At 39.5% G+C, this 22,390-nt stretch overlaps 1 protein-coding gene across 3 annotated transcripts in view; it reads left to right on the top strand.

Annotated features, from left to right (window-relative positions):
- Positions 1 to 14,567, top strand: part of EXOC4 (exocyst complex component 4) — a 931,688-nt gene extending 917,121 nt beyond the window's left edge. For all 3 annotated transcript variants that reach the window (XM_052001552.1, XM_052001551.1, XM_052001550.1), the window contains one exon: positions 13,213 to 14,567. In XM_052001552.1, the coding sequence (XP_051857512.1) occupies positions 13,213 to 13,450 (238 nt within the window). In that variant the 3' untranslated portion in view covers positions 13,451 to 14,567. The remainder of the gene's footprint in view (positions 1 to 13,212) is intronic.
- The last annotated feature ends 7,823 nt before the right edge of the window (positions 14,568 to 22,390 follow it).

Raw genomic sequence — 22,390 nt, 5'->3', positions numbered from 1 at the left:
CGATAAGGAAACTACCTATTTTGTTAGGTGTAAGAATTAAATAAAGCAGTAGTAAAGGAAAGGGTCGATAAACCTGTGGGAGTTGTGGATGAGGGCTTGTCTGTTGGTCTTTGTGCCACATAAGAAATATGAGGGGCAGAACAATAGCAGAGGATCAGGAAAACCCAAAAGTTAAAAAAATTACTGACAGTTTTTGCCACCTGGGAAACTTTCCATCTCTGTTCCCTGAGAGTTCAGAGAAGGCTATTGTATCTTCTCTAAAACAGCACCACCAGCATGATCACTTCTCCCTTTTCTGTACTGGTTCCAAGCTTTTCCTGTCACTCCTCCTGTCATGCCATGCTTTGTCATGCCTTCCTGAGTGAATACATACGTAGTCTGTTGTTTCAAGTGCAAAAGCTGTTTTTCTATAAAATAGTTTTGAATTACACCAATGATTCTGAAAAAAAAATTTCACTGAACTATGCCTTAGTTTCTCCATTTCTGAAGTGGAAATAATGATTCCTGTCTGCTCTCTGTTGGTTGAAATTGTGCTCATAATTCACTTTGAATTCTTTGGGGAGCTAATCATATAAGAAACACATTCTGATTCTCTGCTAAACTAATTCATCCCTCACAGAGGCTATTTGCTGTTGATCTGAAAATTTCTGTTTCCTAACCAATGGTGACTACCCCATATCCTGCGTTTTTGAAAAGAAGCTCAAGTTGAGTTGTGTAGTAGGAAATGTCTTGGATTTGGGGGGTCAGAGAACCTAGTATTGAATCCTGGCTTTGCTCATTATTCATCCTTGTGATCTTGGATAAGTCATTTCTCATGTCATGCACACTGTAGGTGTGCCCCAAGATTCCATCTTGGGGCCATTTTCTCTTTTCTTTGTACAATCTCTCTTGGTGACCTCATTAGCTCCCCTGAGTTTAATTATCATCCCTACACAGATGACTCCCAGATCTCTATGTACAGGCTTAGTTTCTCCCTTGAGCTCCAGTCCTATATCACCAGCTGCCTACTAAACATTAGGAATTGAGTTTCCCACAGGCATTTCAAACTCATCAGATCCAAAAAAGAACTCATTATCTTTCCCTCAAATCCATCCTTCTTCCAAGTCCTATTACTCTCAAGGATACTACCTTCCTTCCAGTTACCCAGGTTCATAACCTTGGTAACATTATTAACTCCTCCCTCACATTCCATATATGTAGTCACTTGTGAAATCATGTCATTTCTATCTCTATAATATTACTCACATTGGCCCCTCTCTCCACACACACACAATGATCATCTCCATTCAAACTCTCATCACTTCTCCCCTGCTTTATTACAAAAGCTCCTTAATTGCTCTCCCTGCCTTGTCTCAACCCAATCTATTCTATCCTCCACACGGTTGCTAAAGTTATTTTCCTATAGCATATCAACTTGCTAAGTAATAAACTCTACTGGGTCTCTATTACTTTTGGAATTAAATATTAATTTCTCTGTTTGGCATTCAAAGCTAATACATTTCTACTCTTCCAGTGTTCTTACATATTATTCCCCTTCTTCATTCCAAAGTCCAGCCATTCTGACCTACATGCCTTCCCTCAGAATTAATGCTTCAAGTCCCATCTTCATGGCTTTATACTGGCTGCGCTCCATTCTTTAAAAGCACTTCTCCCTTCTCAACACTAACTCTTGGAATCTCTGGTTTCCTTCAAAACTCAGCTGACTTGCCATTTTTTCCATGAAGTGTCCCCCAACCCCCCAACTCTTAATGCCTTCCTTCCCAAAGCAACCTTCCTTTTATTTACTTTGCATATATAATGTTCCTCTCTGGGAACACACCCCTCATCCCTCCACCTCACTACACATTCATAATCCCTCCTCTCAAATTCTGGGTTTAATATTGTGGACCCGTGCTTTTAATCATGTAACTTTCAGATCACCACTAGTGTGCTTTCCATCAAAATGAGACAGACTAGCACCAATGTTATTAAGTATTGGAAATCCTAGCAGTAGCAATAAGAGAAGGAATCAGAATAGAAAACTAGTTTGGGAAATAAGAATTCATTATTTGGTATATAAAAACTGTTGAGAAAGCTAGAAATCAGTCTAATAGAAATTGGGTTTGGATTAATAACTTACACCATTTACCAAAATAAGGTAGAAATGGATAGCTGACTTAGATATAAAGAGACTACAAGGAAATTTGAAGAACAAGGAATATGTTACATATAAGATTTATGGTTAGGCAAACAATTATGAATAAATAAGAGATAGAAAATAAGGCATAAAATTAATCATTTCTATTACATTAAAAGGTTTTATACAAACAATATAAAAATAGCCAATATCAAAAGAAATATCATTAAAAAATGGGGGGGAAATTTTTATAAACAATCTCATATCTCAAATATTTGAAGAACTTTATCTAATCTACAAGAATGAGTCATAATCCATTTGTTAAATTGTCAAAGATATGAAGAAGCAGTATCTGCTGAAGAAATCAAAAAGCATGAAAAAATGTTGTAGATCATTAATGATTAGATAAATACAAATTAAAACAACCTTCAGAAATCATTTTATACTTATCATATTAGCTAAAATGATTAAATGGGAAAGTAACATATGTTGGAGGGGATATGGAAAAATTGGGACAGGAATCAATCCACTGTTGGTGGAACTATGAATAGTCCAACCATTTCGTAGAACAATCTGGAATTATGTCTAAAGAGTTATTAAACTGCCTATGTTCTTTGATCCAGAAATACCACCGTTTAGTCTGTTTCCTAAGAAAATTAGAAAAAAAGGAAAAGAAGCCATATGTTCTAAAATATTTGTAGTAGTTCTCTTTGTGGTGGCAAAGAATTGGAAATTGCAGAGATAGCCATCAATTGGGGAGTGGCTGACTAGGTTATGGTGATTATGATGAAATATTACTGTGCTATAAGAAATGATGAACTTGATGATCTTAGAAAAACATGGATAAACTTGCACAAAATAATGAAAAGTTAAATGAGCACACTCAAAAGAATTGGATACAATAATAGTAATATTGTTTTAAGAACAACTTTGAATAGGTTGTTTTGTCTATTATAAATACCCAAATTAACTTCAAAGAAGGTATGAAAGATGGTATCTGCATACCGAAAAATAGAAATATGTATAGGATGGATATATATATATATATATTACACACACACACACATATACATATGCATATATATTTGTATCTAATAGTTGCCATCTTTAGAGCAGGATAAGAGGAGAAAAAAAGAGAGAAAAGAGTTATATGACAACTTTAACATATATTTAAAAGTTACGGCAGGTTTTTCATGAGCAGTCACCTATTTTTTCTATTATGTTATAAAAATGCTTTAAATTTTAGTTCTTAAGTTCAGAATGAAATAAGTAAAATTTAAAAAAAAACAGTGTCAGTAAACAATTAGTTTTAATCAAAGATATACAAATGGTATAGTAAGGATAGTTTGTACAAACCATTTTTTTCATGAATCTGATTTACACTTTCCCATGATGAACATAGTACACAAGGGAAAAATGGGCTTAAGTTTAACAAAAACTTATAGTAAGCATATGCAAAGACTTGCAAGGCCTAAAAGCCCTTTCTCTTTTCATAAAATCTGCATGCTAGCTAGCTAAGGACTGCTTTTCTTCACAGCTGGATTCTTGATTGCCAGGGCTGCCTGTTTGACCCTCTTCCTCTTTACAATGACTATCTCCCTGATTTCTTCCCCTCTGAAGTGTATCTGTGTTTTTTACTGGATATTTCCTACTGCTTCAATGTCTGCCCTTCAGAGTTACATGTCCAGTGGTAGGGGCAGGAGTGAGAGGTGGTGAATTTTTCTGTCTTTTGACTAAAATGACTAGGAGAAAAAAATACATTCTTCCCCCCTCCTGCCCCTGTGCAGCCACCTTCTGACTTGCAATATCTCTAACTTGTAATCTGTTGGATGAGCTTTCTCTGTCTCAGCTGCTAAATATCATGACAGATGAGGCAATGAAGAGAGAAAATTCATCCTCCCCCTGCCCTATCTCACTCTATGTCTGCTCCCAGTGGCCCTCAACAACTTGGGGTTTAGTTATTGAAAGCCCCCAGAAGTGCCTTTTTTTTCTTTGCGGACCCTACTGAGTTGTTTATTTCCTTCTTGACCCAAAGAGGTATTGGAATCACATAAAAGGATCAGGGTCTAGGGGCATTTTTACCATTCTTTTCACATCTTATTGGCACCTTGTGATTCCATACAGCCTTCTGTACTCCAGCTGCTGGAGTGGGAAAAGATCCTCTTCCTTTTATGTTTGTTTTTACCTTACACCTTTCCACATTGGACTCCATGAGAGTAGAACCGGGTGTTGCTTTTGTCCCGGCACATACTAGGAGGAGGTTTGATTGCTTTCATCCCTCTGGGACCCAGTTTCCCAGTCTATAAAACCAGGGAATTGGACCAGATGAGTCCCAACTCCAGATCTCCCAGGACTGCCTTTGGATAGCCCCTTCTCCCTTCCGCTGCCCATCTCAGGACCAGGCCCAGCTGGGGCCTGGATGTTTCTGCCCCAGTATCTCTGTCTCTATCTTCTCCTGTTCTTATTGAATGATTTGAAAGAGGATTTACCACAAATCTCTACGGGGGTGTGCAGGATGTCCCAAAGGTCTTAGAGCAGCATGAAGCAATGAAAGCTGCATCAAGACTTCTGGGACACTCTGACTCTTAAAAAAAATGTGGGTTTACAGTAGCAGTTGAAAGGCTAACAGCACTACAAGTTGGATAGTTGTTATAGTTTAATCCTAAACCTAACACCAATTAAAGGCTGCTTGTGCTAGCACTGCTTTTCTTAAGACTCCCTCTCATTAAACTGTGCTATCCATGGTATTATACTGTAAGCTATCATGTTCTCAATATGGATTTGCTCACTGGGGCTTTGTATTTCAGTTTTTTGTTAACTACTTCTTAGATTCTGTTAACTGGGATTGTAGGATCTAGACAACAACCAGCTGAAAATAACCCAAAACCCATTGACTTTAGCTGGAGGAAGCCTCTTAGTCACACCTGACCACCACTGCAACTGGGCCTCCAAACTGCCTTCCTTTAGATTGCAGGCTTTGCAGCCTCTCCCATCTTCATGCTCTGGCTCCCAGAAGCCTCTCTCTTCACTCAGTCCCTCTTCCTTTGTCACTAGTTTGCTCGTAGCAAATTCTGCTAGCTGGTCCAATACTTATTTGACTCTATGTCCTACTGTAGGGCAGCTAAAGGGCTCAGTGAATAGGGTACTGGACATGAAGTCAGAAAGTCCTGAGTTGGCTTCTGACTTCAGGTACATATCATGTGACCCTGGGTAAGGCTAATTTAGTCTTTTGTTTGCCTTAATCCACTGCAGATGAAAATGGCAAACCATGTGTACCATTGCCAAGAAAACCCTATGGACAGTATATGCATGGGAGTCCCAAAGAGTTTTGACATTACTGAACAATAGCACAGTGTCCTGCTGGAATTTGAGAGCTCCTGGACTTGAGGGATCCCAAACTTACCCACTCCTTAATTATGCACCTGAGATGGACACCTTGTTTTTAGTTAGGGATCAAACCACTTCTCCAACTGATGATAAATCGGAGGTCCTGATGAGGTTCGGCACAGGGCAGAGAGTTATGGGAACCCTTTCTGGTCAGCGCAGAAGTTCTTTGTGAAGGAATTTACGACCCTGAAAAGTTAGACTAGCAAAAAGAAGTTTATTGGCTCTGGGAAGTCAGCCTTTGCTAGGAGGCTGACTTCCTTAGCGGCAAGGTCCCAACAGAGAAATAAAGATCTAAGAGGAGTCCTGGCAGAAAGATAAAGAGGGATTAACGCTGAGAACAGGGAGTCTTTTCACAGAGGGTAGAGGGTCCTTGAAGGCAGCTATGCCAAGGAGGGAGGAAGAGGTTCCTTGGCATGGCATGTCCTGCTTTTGGCCCTCTGCAAGGAATGAGCCCCAAAGTTGCTCTTTTAAAGAGATTTGAGACTGAAGTTTCAATTGAATGAGGTTACTGCCCCCAGGCCTAGATTTCCAGTAGAAAGGGACAGCCTCCTGGGAATGGTGGAGCCAATTTTCAGCTCAATAGAGGTGGACAGAAATCTGCATCTCCAGCTCCCACCAAGTAGGAGTGGTCCTGGACTCAACTAGTCCCATCCAGATAACAGAATGAAACCACTTTATCTTGCTTCCCTGGGGCAGGTCTTTGGCAGAGACAGGGTTCAAGGAGAATCTCTCCTTCTCAGAGCTTCTCAAGAGCTTTATCTCATAACTTACCCCCAAAGTCAGAGAGAGACAGTTTCAGGTTCCCCACATCAGTCTCTTCCTCCCTCCTTTACAGCCTACCAAGGAGAATTTCAAGGGCACTCTGCAGCATCAGCCTATTCTAGACTCCTTGGTAGTTGAGAGGAGTCTTGACATCACCAATCCAGCCTGTGGGTCAGACTGGCCTTTCATCTTCTCTTCTCTTCTCTCATTCATTAACATATCTGCTGGAAACCTAGACAGAAAAAAAATAAAAAGAGAAGAAGTCTGAACTGGCAGTTGAGCAGCATATCTGCAAATGAGTAAACATGTTCCAAAGATGGTGAAACTCTAGGCAGAGAAGAGGGTTGGAAGTTATATCAAAGGTTCCTCTCCTTCAGACTTCCAGTTAACATTGTCACCTAAAAGAACATTTTAGTTCTTTTGTTAACTATTGTCCCCCAGACAGAACTCAGAGAAAAAAATCTTTTAAGCAACAATACTGAATTATGCATCTCCAGATCTTTGTTGTTACAGAAAACTAGCAAGTTTGGGAGGAAAGGGTCTGCTCTGCTTAGGCTGGTATTTCACATGAATAGAAGATATAATCTTGGCCCCTCCCTTCCAGGAATACTCATTAAGGAGTTATACAGGAGAACTGGAACAAGACAAGATGAGGAGCTAGAAAGTTGTGTAGTTTCTCCTGAGTTAGCTCTTCATAGTGACTTGTTACTTGGTTTAAAGCTCTGTGAATTACTAGGTTAGACACACCCATATTTGAATATAAATGCAAAGGCTCTGTAAATAGATTTTCAATTATCTGCCTCACTGCTCTGTTCCATTAGCATGGAAAATAGAGAGTTGACTCTATATGTAGGTTTCAAGTTATTACTTTCCCATACCATGGTTGAGTTAGTTATACAGGTATATATATATATATATATATATTATATATATATATATATATATATTCCCATACCATGGTTGAGTTAGTTATACAGGTATATATATATATATATATATATATATATATATATATATATATATATATATATATATATATATATACCCTTGCAATTTATGATTTTTCCACCTGCAGTTGTAAGTATTCATGGCATAATTACCATGTACCACTAACTGTGCCCCACCATGAACACCCACAACTGGTATGAGATTCGAATTGTGTGTGTGTGTGTGTGTGTGTGTGTGTGTGTGTAGAAAGAGATGCATTTGTGTATATATTATGTGATCAATGGTGTGGAGTGTGTCACCAACTGATGGCAGGTACCAAAAGTTGGGGTTCAATCATGTGAAGAATTCATAATGGCCATTCTCTTTGGCAAAAAGTTGATTTATATAGAGGAACATCCCTCTTCAGGACTCAGAATTCCCTCTGCTTTCCCACCCAGAGCTCAGAAACTCCTCTTCCATGTATTCTTGCAATTTGGAGCTGACCTTCTGTTGCCTATTAAAAAAATGGGGACTTTTTGCATATTGGAGACCTGCATGTATCAGCTCTTCTTTTTACTAATACATATTTTCCTAATGATAGTTACAGTTTTATCATTTGTAGTTATCTCTTCCATATATTGCTAACTTAATTACTGCAGCTGTCTTCTGCAGCATGGTACTTTGAGAACCACTATTCCCAAGGATGAAAAAGAATAAAGATGGTTAACCCTGAATTCCCCAAGCCCTTCCAACTCTAGTGGTGATCCAGAGTGTTAACTTAGAACCTCTGTTGGCAGAACAAATTGAAGGTGAGGAGGAAAAAGTAGGACCAGTCTGCACTAGCAGGAACTTTAAAACTTCACCCTTAATGAAGGATGATTTAGAAAATACCCTCACTTTTTTGGAGGTCAGTCAGTCAGCTAACATTTCTTAAGAACTTCCTACATGCCAGGCCCGCTAAGCTCTGATGAGACACAGAAAAGTAAAAACTCATCTTTGGAAGGCTACAATTTTAGGGAAAGAGACAGTTCGTGTCCGCTTCAACCCCACTAGGACAGTTGTTACGGCTGTTCTAATAGTTAATGATGAAGACAGAGCTCTCATTTTCCTGAGGCCCCAATAGAAGCTGCTAAATTATTTATTCCAAACAGACTACAGAATTTAATGTAATTTTTGCAGCACTGTTTTTTTCTGGGAACATATTCTAAGAGTGTGGAGGCTACAATTTCTCTCTTTTCTCTTTGGGCCATTTTTTATCACCCCTCTCTCATCATCTTCCCAAGGAAAGTATGGAAACCACCATGGTAATTTGAATTAGTTTTTGCTATTGTATACTATTCTGGAAGATAAATGAATTTTTGTCTATTTTAAATATTCATGTTTCTTTATGAACTAATATATCATCACAGTTATGGTAGAATTTTTTCTCTCTAACTATATGAAATACACTATCAGTCAACCTGTCAGGAGTGTATAATAACTTGGATTTGCAGCTCCTGCGTACCATTCATCTAAGGATCTTAGAGTCTCTATAAGTGTCTCCATTCTCTTCTTTATAGTGTCACTGTGGAGTAGATAAGTGTTTTCAGTGTATAGTAGATATTAGCACATTAAGGAATTAAGTGATGTGCCCTTTATCACCTGTCACATATTGAAAGAGATAGGACTCAGGATCTAGGCATTTCTTTTTCTATGGCCTTCTGTGGTCTTCATCAGCCTTGGAACAACATTCTCTCCATATAACTAGCCGTTCTACTCAGCTAAAACACTAGATTTACAATGAATCTCATTGTAATTCCCAGGAAGTAACATCTTCCTACTCTTCCACCAACTGCCAAGAGATATGCCCCCAAGATAGATTTAGAAATGTTGTTGGTTTAATGAGAACCCTTTCCCTTTCTGGTTTATAATAATAGCTGGCATTTATAGATCTCTTTAAGCTTTGCATAATGCTTTAGATGGATTTTCTAATTTTCTCCATACAACCACTCTGTAAGATTAGCTGACTATAAATTTTATTGTCCCCACTTTACAGATAAGGAAACTGAAACTCAGATTAAGCGACTTGTTTTAGTCAAACACTAGTCAGAGCTAAAATCTAACCCCACACCTCCCATGATTCTGTGTCTTTACAGTTTTTTCCAGACACATTTATTTTATTAATATGATTATTAGATAAGACACTGAAAAGTTATAGATATATCTTGATATTTATAAAGTTTTTGATAAAGTCTCTTATTCTCACGCTATCGTTGTAAACAAGATGGAGAAATGTTAACTATATCCAGTTAGGTGACTGAATAACTATTTCCAAAAAATAGATGCCAGTCTGTCTGTAGGAGAGTCTTTGGAGGCATACCACAGGACTCTGCCCTTGTCTCTGTCCTGTTCACCATTTTTCTTTGTTAGTGATCTTGTGCAACTGTGGCTGCACTTCTCCAGTCTCCTGGGTATAAGGGAGCTGAGAGAGTTGCTGAGCTTCCAGGCTTTCGCAGTAATCAAGTATCTTTCCTCTACCCCATGGTGCCCTGGGAACACCACGTTTCAATTGCTTTCTCCCTCTGTGTCGAGTGGACTCTACTGTCTAGATTACTCCCTTGCTTAACCCCTCCCCCCCTAAAATTCTTTATTCCTCATCAGATATGTTTAGAATTTCTTAACCTGGCTCCCAGAGCCTCCCCAATCTTCCACTTGCCTCATTTTCAGCTTACCTCATATTTCTTTTCTCAACTCCTCTCACCCCGCCTTTTGTCTCTGCATTCACCCATGCCCAGAATATTATTTCTTCCTCATCTTCACCTATTGAAATTATTCTCATCCATCAAGGCTCGATTTAGGTATCACTTTGTCTGAAAAACCTTCTCTAACTCTCCCCATGGCATACTCTAAAAATGAGCTCTCCCTACTCAAGTTTTCTTAGAATACTTTACATGGTTCTATGCTTTCCTCCTACCACTCTGTACTTTGGTTCATAAACAAAGTGTGTGTGTGTGTGTGTGTGTGTGTGTGTGTGTGTGTGTGTGTGTGTGATTTATCCCTTGGGAGACTCAACTTACGGTGAGAAGAGATTGTATGTTTTTTCATCTTTTTATCTTCAGGGCTTAGGATAGAGCATTACACACATTGTTCATTCATTTTTAGTGACTCCATTTGGGACTTTGTTGGGAGGGATTTGCAGTTTCTTCTTCCAATTCCTTTTATAGATGAGGAAACTGAGGCAAACAGAGCTGAATGACAGGTATCACACATCTGAGGCCAGATTTGAACTCCAGGCCCTCAATTCATTGTACCACCTAGATGCCCACTGCACTACACACAGTACTTGTTTGATAATGTTTGTTGACTTGGATTTTCACTACAAGTTCACCCCCATTCTTCTCTAACACCCCTGTGATAACCTACTATCAGACTGCAACATTCTCTAATAGTACAAAGGATTGTAAACAATGGTGAAATTGCTTCCTCCTTCAACCTGCTGCTTCATTATGGAATCCAACCAAGTTAATAATAATAATTTAAAGTGCCAATGCTGCTGTCTTCTTATCTGGAGATCAAAGCTGAGGACATCCTAAAGACTGCACATAATTCCTTTCAGTGACTTCATATTGCATTTTTGAACTTTTCAATTGCAAAAATGTAAAAGCAGAGAAATATAAATCACCAAGGCCCTGTTCTCATATTTCTATGATTGAAAAAATTCAAACTGCATATGAAGTCATGAAAAAAAATTTAAAAGCAGGCTCCAAAGAGGTGATAAGTTTAGATCTCTGCCTCCCAGCAGAGAAGTGGAGGACTTCGAAGTTAGAATACATTGTCAATCTCTGAGTTGAAAATTTTTGCTTATTTGTTTTTCTTTATTGCCAGGGAGAACATAGGAGTGAATTGGGAAGTAACTGTAACTTCAGGATAAAAGTCAACTACAAAATTTATTTTTTAAAAGAAATGAAAAATAAGTCTTCAGAAATACTCAAATCTGCTCCTCCTACCATGCATTTGCCCAAATGATCCTCTTTGCCCAAAAAGCAATTATTCCTTCTCTGTGTTTCTGAGTTCTTACCTTTAATAAAGCAATCCTAGAAAGTGGGATATGACAAGTAAAATTCTGGAACAATTTGGCTCACTTGCCCCATATCTGAATTGACGTTTCTGAATTCCCTTAGTCTCTATAAGAGAATACTCAAGAAGTTCATAGACACAGAATTTAGGGTTCCATGGGATTAGCCAGGAGTGTGTCTGGGTCAGTAACAGATTTATGATCATCATGAAGACTGAACATTCACATATGAAGGAATATCAAATGCAATTATTTCTTGTTGCCTTTGGATGCACAATAAAACCAACTCCTTTTGTTTGCTTCTTCAAGGATAATCATCTGTGAGCCCCACTTCCATTCAGATGGAACTTCATTTATTTTGAGAATATTGATATTAGAGTGGCTCAGTTTCTTCAGGAGTCTATTTACCCAACAGCTAAATTAATGTTTATGGTCAGTTAAAAATTCTAGGGGATTTAATATTCTCTGCTTCCTCTTCCTCTACTCTGCTACTGTCATTTTAGAAGTGGAAGTAAATTGCACAAATCTACATTGCATATTTTTATCTGCCCTCCGGGTCATGTGCCCAAGGACATCATCACCTACTGGTGATGAAACTTTCTATACCTAGCTGACAAAGTCAGCTAAAGGATTCATGATCACCCCCTCAAGGTTTTCACAACCTTTGATCCCAGGGCCACCTCCACTCTTAGGGCAAGAAGTCAAGGAAGTAATTCAAGGAGTCAGATCCTAAGTCTGCCAAGAAAAAGAAGACTTTTACACCCCCCCCCCACCCCTCCCCCCCGCCCCTTCCCCAGCTTAGTTCTGAAGTATATTCCACCTTAACAAATATTACAGACTCCCATCATGATGTAGCCTGTTACTTATATTCACAGTACTGTTTGTTAGTCTGGCACATTTTGTGAAATCTAACACAAGACCCCCTCAAAGCAAAATAAAATTTAAAAATAGTAGAACACAGGAATGAAACTTAGAAACTATTATCTCAGTATGTAGAACAAACAGAAAATAGGAACGAATTGGGAGAGGGTGTTGGAGAGTTGGCAAACTTTTATATTTGCCCAATTTCTAAAGTGAAAACCATCTTCCTAAGACAAGCGCGGCTATACTTAACTTTAAAGGGGCTCACAGATAGGATAAGCAGAGTCCCCAAGGTACCTCTTTTATAATAGTACATTATCTATGGCTAATAATAATTTATTCACAGATTGTCAGAACTCAGAGGCCACTTGGGTCAGTGGTTCTTAATCAGGGAATCTGTGGATTTTTTTTTCCAGTATTTTGATAATAGTATTTCAATATAATTAGTTTTCTTTATAATTCTATGTATTTTAATTTATGCATTTAAAAACCTTATTCTGAGAAGAATTCTGTGTATTCTTCCCTACTCCAATTTCACCATGGAGAAAAGAAAATAAATAGTCTGGGGCCTTAAACAATGCAGGGACAGTTTAGATTTTAAGCTGGATTCAAATATTGCCTCCTCTATGAAGTGTTCCCTGATCCCCCCCTCTTCTTTGTAATGTTCTTTATTGATATAGCACTTTATAGTTCTCTTATATACTAAACCTGTATTATTTTATAATGGACATATTTGTGCATATGTCCTATTCTCCTCCAGACACTTTGCATCTCCCCCAGTGAGTATATAGCACCATTTCTCTGCATGCAGTAGGTATTAAACATTTGCTGAGTTAAATTGAATAAGGTGATAACTACCTCTACCTTCTCAATGTTTGGGTTCCCCCCCCCCCATTTCCAAAATGGGTACAGCTCTGGGAATCAGTCCAATGAGCATATTCCAGTTGCTAAAAGTAGGAAGCATGTCTATCTATAAAAGATATGAGACCACCATACATTTCCACTGGATTCATTTCCTTGGGATCCCCGGTGTACTTAGTCTAACTAAAAACCTATTTCTTTATTGTAAGGCCTTAAAACAATGTTCTTTCTTTTCTTTTTCCAGACAGTATTATGAAATGCTGTACAACACAGCTGATGAGCTTCTGAACCTGGTGGTTGACCAAGGGGTCAAGTACACGGAGCTGGAGTACATTCATGCCTTAAATCTGCTGCACCGAAGTCAGACAGGAGTTGGGGACCAGACCACGCAGAACATGAGGCTTCAGCGCCTCAAGGAGATCATCTGTGAGCAAGCCGCCATCAAACAAGCCACCAAGGATAAGAAAATAACCACTGTGTAATCGGAGCCTCCGCAAGCTGTGATGGCCAGTGGCCACTACATGTATACTCAGCTTTGTTTTGTTATCTGTCTTCATCATGCATCCTTCTGTATGTTATCTGATCAATTCTACACTGAGGGATCTTACTCTTAGGAAAGTTTTAGGAAAGGGAAAGTTTTCTTTTCTTTATACTAACCCTAAAGGGAGGGTTTAAAGTGGTGACTCCAAAAGAATTCAGAGTGTGAGTAGAACTGTTGGGAATGGTTGAGACCTGAGTAGGGAAGGAAGAATACACAGTTCCTCTCACTTCCTTAAGCATATAAACGCTCTGACATTTGAAAAGAGAGTCCCTTCCTGTAATCTCGTTGATCTAAAAGATATTATAAAGGTTCTATTTCATAGACAGTAAGGTTCTTACTCCCTTGATGCTATTAATTTTTAGTACAATGAAATATCTAGCTCTCTGCTCATCTCTCTTTGCCTTTCTCTTGCCAAGACCCACCAAAGCAGTTAACTGAGTAATCAAGGCAGGCCGCAGGCTCCAGCAGGGATGGCCTTCCCTCCACATCCCAAGAGGATGGATCCCCTGCTTCTATTCTGCCACACACAGGGTAGTTGTGTTGTGGAATATTTTGCTGACTGGGTTGTCTTTGTCTCCACTTTTTCTGAACCAAAAGCCATGACACTGGTGGCAAGGAGCACGAGCAACCATGGAAGCAGGGATCCCCCCACTGTCCAAGAGGACAGGAAGAGGACTGGTCATTTACTGGGCGGTGAACATGCTGCCTTACTCGCCAAGTCCAAGCCAGGAGTCTCAGAGTCACCCACAGGCCCTGACTCGCCACATGAATTCCTCTCTGACTGACTGGTATTGTCGGTCACCTTTCCTCTAGTTCAGTTTGCCCCGGCCCCGCTCACCAGACTCTTGAGTACTGTTGGTTCTCATAGTGTAGACATTGTTGAAATCTTGGAAGAAGGGCACATGGTGCATGTCTGTGCTCCCCATTCTTTGCAGGTGCAAGGAGAACCTCCACCATTGTGGCCCCTCTCACTGATGGTCTTGAATTTCTCAAACTGCTTGTACAACTTTGGACTTGGAGAAAATGGAAAATTAAAGGATGTTTTGAGAACACTTAAAGTTTGTTTCTTGTATTGTTTTTGTTTTAGTTTGATTAGGTCTCCATGGCCTCTGGAGCTCCTTTCTAGTCCCAAATCTAGTATCCTCTGATCCTTGTAATTATCAGCATTGGAAAAAAGCAGTGAAACTTCGATGGCCTGAGGCAGCATGTCCTAGTGTTAGAGGCCCGCCCTTGGAATCTGCAACTCAATAAGTATTTTAAGCACCAATTATATGCCAGGTACCATAAGCTTCTGGATATACAAAGATAAAAATGGAATGGTCTCTGTGTGCAAGCCTTGCGTTCTACAGGATGATGTGGGTTCAATTCAATTTAATAAGCATTTCTTAATTGCTTACTGTGTGCTAGGCACGGGGCCAAACACTGCAGAAACAAATAAGAAAAACACTAGAAAAGCTTACAAAAAGCAACCCACAAAAGGAGGTGGGAAAGAGATTGGAGAATGGGGACCCGGCAGAGCAGCAGATGAAAAATGGAATGAGTTGCAAATCTAGTCTCTGCTCCCCATAAAGGAAAGCATTTGGGAGAAGGAAGAAGGCTGAGGGGGAGGTAATGTCAGCGACAGCATGGGGAGGACATTAGAAGTAGCGATTTGAGGCGCAGCTAGATGGCACAATGGATAGAGTGCTGGGCCTGGAATCCTAGATTCATCTTCCAGAGCTCAAATCTTGCCTCAGTTTCCTTATCTGTAAAGTGAGCAGGAGAAAGAAATGGCAAACCATTACCTGCCAGGAAAACCCCAGATGAATCAGACATTGCTGAAAAATGACTGAAATGGAGGATGAAAATAATTTTATTATCGTTGCTAGTGAAATCTTCTATCCCTTCAGATTTATGCAGAGAAGTTCTTAATAAAGAAATGTTTAACTGTTCTGGGTAAGAGTTCTTAACTTCAGGCCCCTGGACTTTTGTTCTAAAAACAATCTGGTAATCATTTCTGAAAGGTGCCATACTTTGTGGAGAGGAATATAAACCAGGAAATCCAGAACACTAGCTGAATAATCAGTTTCAAAACCCTCAGGAATCATTGGATTCTCTGAGACATGATAAGATTGTTGTAGGGCTTGAAAACCCTCAGGAATCATTGGATTCTTTGAGACATAAGACTTTTGAAAGCCCTCAGGAATCATTGGATTTTCTGAGACATGATAAGCCTCTTACAGGACTTCAAAATCTGCTGGAATCATTGGATTCCCTAACACATAAAAGACTTTTGCAGGACTTCAAAAACTTGGGGGGATCATTGGATTCCCTGATATGTGAAGCAATGGACAATAGATTGGTTTTGGACTATTGGTTTTGGCTGCTGGTATGGCAAAAGTGAATCCTGAAAAGGTGTCTACCACAACATGGATAAAAGACAGACGACTAAAAGATTTATAATGGGTTACATCCATTTGCCAGATTTCATTGGGTCTCAAACCACAAGGGTTCTTCCCTAGAGGCAGTATAGGAGGGTGGAAAGGAAGGCAAGCTGTACAGCTTTTTACTATGCTCCTAGCTTCCTCTTTTGTTATCCCAAACTGTAAACGCAAAGCTCGAGCAGCCTGATGGTATTTAGAATGGGATTCCTGGGCCTCCTGAAATAAAGGCGTACTGTCTAACATAGTTAAAAGACTATCTGCCTTTGAATTCCCATCAAAAATAGGACCTAGAAGTCCACTATGAGAGTGGACATGCAAGATATAAATCTTTCCTGGATGTTTTCTCACTTGCTCTTGAAGTTCCTTAAAGAGCTGATATATATTAGAAGCTGCAAATTTTATTTGCGCTGTGGCAATTCTTTGTACCACACCTACTGAATAGGCTGAATCAGATATTATATTTATGTCTCCTGGGTAATAAGTGAGAGTTAGCATGATCGCATATAATTCGTTCTGCTGAGTGAACTGAAAAGGAGTTCTGACTACTCTCTTTATAGTTAAGTCATGAGAGTATACAGTACAAATATTGTGTTTGGATGCATCTGTAAAGATAGTTGGTCCTTTAAGAGGAACTTTAGAAACTTTTCAAGAATCCATTGCCAGTTATGTAAAACATTTCAATATAATTGGTTTCTTTTGTAATCCTATAAATTTTAATATGTTTTTTATTTTTTTAATTTATTTTTATTATAACTTTTTGTTTACAAAACATATGCATGGGTAGTTTTTCAACACTGACTCTTGCAAAACCAACTTTTCCCCTCCTTCCCCTCCCTCTCCCCCCAAGATGTCAGGTAGTCCAATACATGTTAAACATGTTCAAGTATATGTTAAATTTTATGTGTTTTAAAAAAAAAAACTTTTGAAAATAATGATAATAGCTAATATTTATATGGTGCCATAAAGTTTAAAAAGCACTTTACAAATGGGGCACCTAGGTGACAGAGTGGATGGAGTGCTGGGCCTGGAAACACAAAAAAAAAGATTCATCTTCCAGATCTCAAATTTAGCCTCACTTTCCTTATCTGTAAAGTGAGCTAGAGAAGAAAATGGCCCTGGGACTTTTGTTATAAAAACATTTTGATAATCATTTCAATATAATTGGTTTCTTTTGTAATCCTATGGACTTTTATTTTGTGTTTAAAAAAAACTTCTGAAAATAGCCAGTATTTACATAGTGCAATAAAGTTTAAAAATCATTTTACAAATAGTATCTTATGTGATACACCAGACTGATAGAGAAGTCCAAGATTTTTTAGATAAAAACAACAACAAAAAATTAAGAACCTTTGGGCTAGGTGAAGGGAAGAGCCAGTCCATCTTGGAGATTTTTAGTCTGTGATTTACAAGCATCTTTCACTTCCAAATCCAATTAAAACAACCAGTTCAGGCATTTTCATCTCATCAAAATTTCTATCTCGCTTATCTGTGGGATTTTTTAAGTGACTGCATCCCAGCCGTGCTAGAACAACTGATTTCAGGTGTGTGCCTCATTATATGCATCCAATTTTAGCTATAACTAGATCTTTTCCACATCTGATTACATACCTTGTAATTAGAAGCACATCTCGTGATACCCATACCTTATGAGAATGACTACTTCCAGCTCTTGAAAGACAGGCTGTTGCCTGCTAGAGCTGAAACAAACCCAGGCTATCAGTGAAGAGTTCAGCACTCCCAAAGCCCCTGACTCTGAGAGAGGGCTCGGTTAGCTGGCTCCTCACCGTGAACTACTGCCTTGTACAATGGGTTTGTTCACAGCTGCCTGATCACCTCTTGGAATCTTCCCTCCTAGAATTATTGTGACCTTGAAAGAAAAGTTGAAGGGAAAAGCTAAATTAAGAGATGTTGATAAGCCCTCGTTATGAAGCTGTCTCCCACCAAATTCTTTTATGCTGCTTCCAGTCATTTTCACAGCTTCTACTCCTGTCTCCCTGAGTTCTGTATCTTGGATCCCTGTAACTGAACTACATTTACATATCACCCCTCTTGAATCAGGAAGCCTGAGAACTGGTGGTTTTGGACCAGGAGTGTGGCAGTTCCAGCTTGAACCTGCTTGGAAGTCAGCTGATACTACACATCAAGACTTGGAGAAAATGTTAAAAATGCAAATTAAATTTTCAGTTGTATCATCTTTCTTTCCTAAAGAGACAACTGTTAAATATTTATCAGCAGCTCTCTGTCTTGGACCTTTGGAAAGTACCCTTAATTACGATCTTCCCCTGGTCCACTCAGAGCAGTGTTGGAGTTCCAGAAGTTTCAAGAGTCAGGAATAAGGAATCCCACTTTAAAAAAAAAAAAAAAAATGGCAGCAGCTCAGACCCAGCAGCCGGCCAGCCAGCTTTGGAGCAGACTTTGACTGGGACAGTGTGATTTTAGGAGGCAGAAAATGAATGTCCTAACTGGGTTCAGAAACAAAATGATATCGGATGCTGACAAGGTGTGGTCAATAGAAACTGACCCATCCATGCGGTACTGATGGTAACTGATAATCAAACTGGCTGCCTACTTCTTGGCAGAGAAGTAGGGGCTACAAATATAGCAGGAGGCTTATATCTTCAAACATTATCAGTGCGTTGACTTGTTCTCCTTAACTGTTATTCTGTCATTTTTCAGTCATTTGTGACCCCACTAAATGACTTGTTCAGGGTCACACAGGTAGGAAATATGTGAAGCTAAATTTGAACTCAGGGAGAGGAGTTCCCGATTCCAGGTCCAGTGCTTTGTCCACTGTGCCCCTTTTGCTGAAATGTACTTATTTATTTCAAGAGAATTCTATTGTGGGAAAATTGGAGAAACCATTGGGAAGTGACAGATATCAAAAAATAGAAGAGCATCAGTAAAACATCAAAGGAGAAATATCTCTGGCTTGCAGTCAGCCTGCTCCAGCGGAAGGAGGATTGGCTCTTGGTTCAAGTCCTGTCTTTGATGCTTAATACCTATGTGACCTTGTCTCAATCTCCCTTACCCTCATTTTCTCATTTGTGAATGAAAGAATGGGACTAGATCATAGGTAATAAAAATGAGTCTACTGGGGAACACATGGCCCACAACACCCTTGAGTGCAACCTGAATCAAATGAAATTAGTAAATATAAAACAAAACAAATCAAAATATAGTAAAAGATAAATAGATAGATGGACAGTTAGGGGGCAGAGTGGATAGAGAGCCAGGGCCAGGAGTTAAGACTCAGACACTTACCAATTGTATGAGATCCTGGGCAAATTACTCAACCCTGTTTCCTCACTATAAAATAACCTGGAGAAGGAAATGGCAAACCAGTCCAGTATCTCTGCCCCCAAACCCCAAATGGGGTCACAGACACAACTTAAAAAATGACTGAACGACAAGAACAAAACATAGGTAATGTGACCGTGGTTTTGTAGTCCAATGTACAGCCTGCAGGGATCCTTACACATAATTTTGCAGGCTTTTTTTCTATTTGAGTTTGACACCACTGCTTTCTCGTATTTCTGTATTTATGCCCCTACAATCAACTTTCTAGGTCTGGGAAAATCAGGACAATTCTGTTTCCTCATCTATAAAATAAGGACATAAAACCTGCCTTTTTGTGAAGCTCAAATGAAGTAATGTAGATAGAAGAATTTTTAAAGTAATCTAGTAAAAGGGTATAATATATCACCATCAACAGAGTTCTACTTGAAAAATCAAAATGTGTAATGAGATGTATAAACCCGAGACTGTTCATCCTAAAGTGGCAGGGATGTGAGAGATTATGCATAATTTGAAAAGGGTATAGTAAGTTGGACTTAATGTAGAGAAGGTGTAATGAAATGCCAAGAACAGGAGAGCACAAAGGACAATTAGATTCAGGAAATATCCAAACCTTGTCCTAATTAGGCTTCGGTGTAATAAGGAGTGCATCGCTAATAAGTGTGTGATCAAACGTGAAGCCCAGAAGTTACGCCTAGAACCGGAGCGGCTCTGCGATACACACGGCGATGGATGGGGTTGTCCTCGTTTGGCTGGGGTGCAGGGCGCTTCCTGGAATTATGAAGAGAATATGATGAGATGTCTACCACAGGGTTATCCCTGGAAACAAAATGTTGTAATGAGATGCACACACCAGACAGCGCTTGTTCCAACCAGGCTGGGATGTAATGGGATGTGCCTAATTATCAAGGATGTAGTAAGATGCAAAACCCACCAGAATTAAGCCTGAAATAAAGAGGTGTAATGAGATGCAAACACCTGAAAGGAGTTTCTGCTAAGTGGGCCCGGTGTAATGAGATGCACATAATTTGAAGGATTGTAGTAGGAGGCCAAAACAACCGAGTGAGGGCAAGAGATTTAGCAGGTGTAATGAGGTAGGCATCTGGAGCAGGTCGTCCACAGTCCGGTCGGGCTGCAATGAGACACACATCCCTCAGCGCGCTCCAAGTCCAAAAGACATAATTTATTGACAGTTAAGGAAAACAGAGAATAGGAAGGACCCCCACTTGAAGGTGACTGTCCTAATTGGACTGAGATGTGTGTAAATGCAGATCGTTAATAAGGGATATAGGATAGGGAGGGAAATCACACAAATGCACCCTGCTGAAAGTGAACGGGGTGTAATGAGAACACAGCCCCCTGATAAAAGACCAATTTTGGACTTGAGAACACCTGTTTTTCTGATTCTGACCCGTGGCTTGTCACTTAATCTTGAAACCTCCTTGAAAATTGTCTAAGACTGTTAAGTTACAAACTAGTTGTTGATTTGCATGGGGAAAAGAGATTTCCTCAACAGAGTTCCCTACATAGATGAAATCTAAGGTCCAGGGGCAGCCAGATGGCTCAGTAGATAAAGCACCAGCCCTGAAGTCAGGAGGGCCCGAATTCAAATGTGGACTCAGACACTTAACACTTCCTAGCTGTGTGACCCTGGGCAAGTCACTTAACCCCAATTGCCTCAAAATAAAAAAAGAAAGAAATTTAAGGTCCAGCTCCCTACCCCACCTTCGAACAAAAATAATAATTTTGGGAGGTGAGGAAGAAAATCCTGAGCCCTCTGTGGAAATGAAAAAGAATAATAAGATGCTCACACTTGGACAGGAGGAAAGTCAGCATTAGCCCTCACTTTGCACAAATCAAACATTCTAGTTTGCTTTCTGAATCCTTCATTTCTCAAAGTTCTGCTCCTGAATATTTGGGCTTATCTCTCCACCACAGCCTAATACCTTGTAGCCCCTTCCTTCCATTAGACAGTTCCTCCTGGAACATCCGTTTTAGGGAAAGTGCCTGGGCCAGCTATGTGTAACCTCTCATTCCTCTCTAACTTAGGGTCTGACTCTCTGGCCTTCTTTCTTCATCCTGCCAAGACTCTTCTCTTCAATCCCCACTTCTTTTAGATATAGTCTTCTCCCATTAGAATGTGGACAGGAGTTTTTGCTTGTTTTTAGCTCAATACAGCACTTCATCTCTCACTGTCACCCCCTGTATGGAACCTTCTTCATTTCCATCCCTTAGGAATGCTTATTTTCTTTTTTTCACTTGAATATCATATTTTTCCCCCAATTGTAAGGGACATGCTAGACCCTGACCCTGCATCTTAGAGTAGCTTATGAAAATTACTAGCATAAACATCTTCTAAAATCACCAACACAAGTATGTTTAGACTTGATGGGCCCATAGAAGGAACACCTGCCCAGGAAACTGTTCTATGAACTCAAATAACCAAGTTGCTATTTTGACTAATTCTGTTTTTAACAGACCCTGTGGTTAAGCTACTGTCTGAAAGGGATTCTGTTTTTAGCAACTTTAGCATTCATAACGTGGCTTAGAGTCAAAATTTTGTTATAAAAGCTTCCTTCTCCCGACTCTAATTGCCAATTAGTTGCCAATATTATTTGGTCCATCCAAATTATTACACATTATATATATTATATACATATATTTGTATATGTATGTGTACACACACACACACACACACCACCAGCAGCAGCAGCAGCTTCTGGAGCTCTCAGCCCACAGACAGCTGGTAAGAAGGAGATTAGAGGGGTTCTTTGCTGACTCTCGGGGCAAGACTTGAATTACTCATACAGGGATCCAGATTGTAGTCCCAGGGTGAGGAGGAGTGTCCATAAGGAATTATGCAAACACAAGATGCAAGAGAAATATAAAAAAGTAAACCGAGGAAAATAATATATTTAAAGGTTAAACTACTTACAGTCCCTAGATAGAAAAATGGAATCTGTAACTCTTGAGAACTGTATCTGTTCTTGGGGCAGTTAGAGGGGCCATAAATGGATGGAGGATGTGGTTATGAAGGGACTCTGATGTGATGATATCAAAGAAAAAGGCATTAAGGGGTGGAAAAAGGTCTGTAGTGGGAGAAGAGGAAAGGGGACAAATTAGATCACATGAAGAGGCACAATAGAATGGTGGAATCAATTCAC

The sequence above is a fragment of the Antechinus flavipes genome, chromosome 5 (genome assembly GCF_016432865.1).
Source record: "Antechinus flavipes isolate AdamAnt ecotype Samford, QLD, Australia chromosome 5, AdamAnt_v2, whole genome shotgun sequence".
NCBI lineage: Eukaryota > Metazoa > Chordata > Mammalia > Dasyuromorphia > Dasyuridae > Antechinus > Antechinus flavipes.
This window is presented reverse-complemented; position numbering and strand designations above follow the sequence as displayed.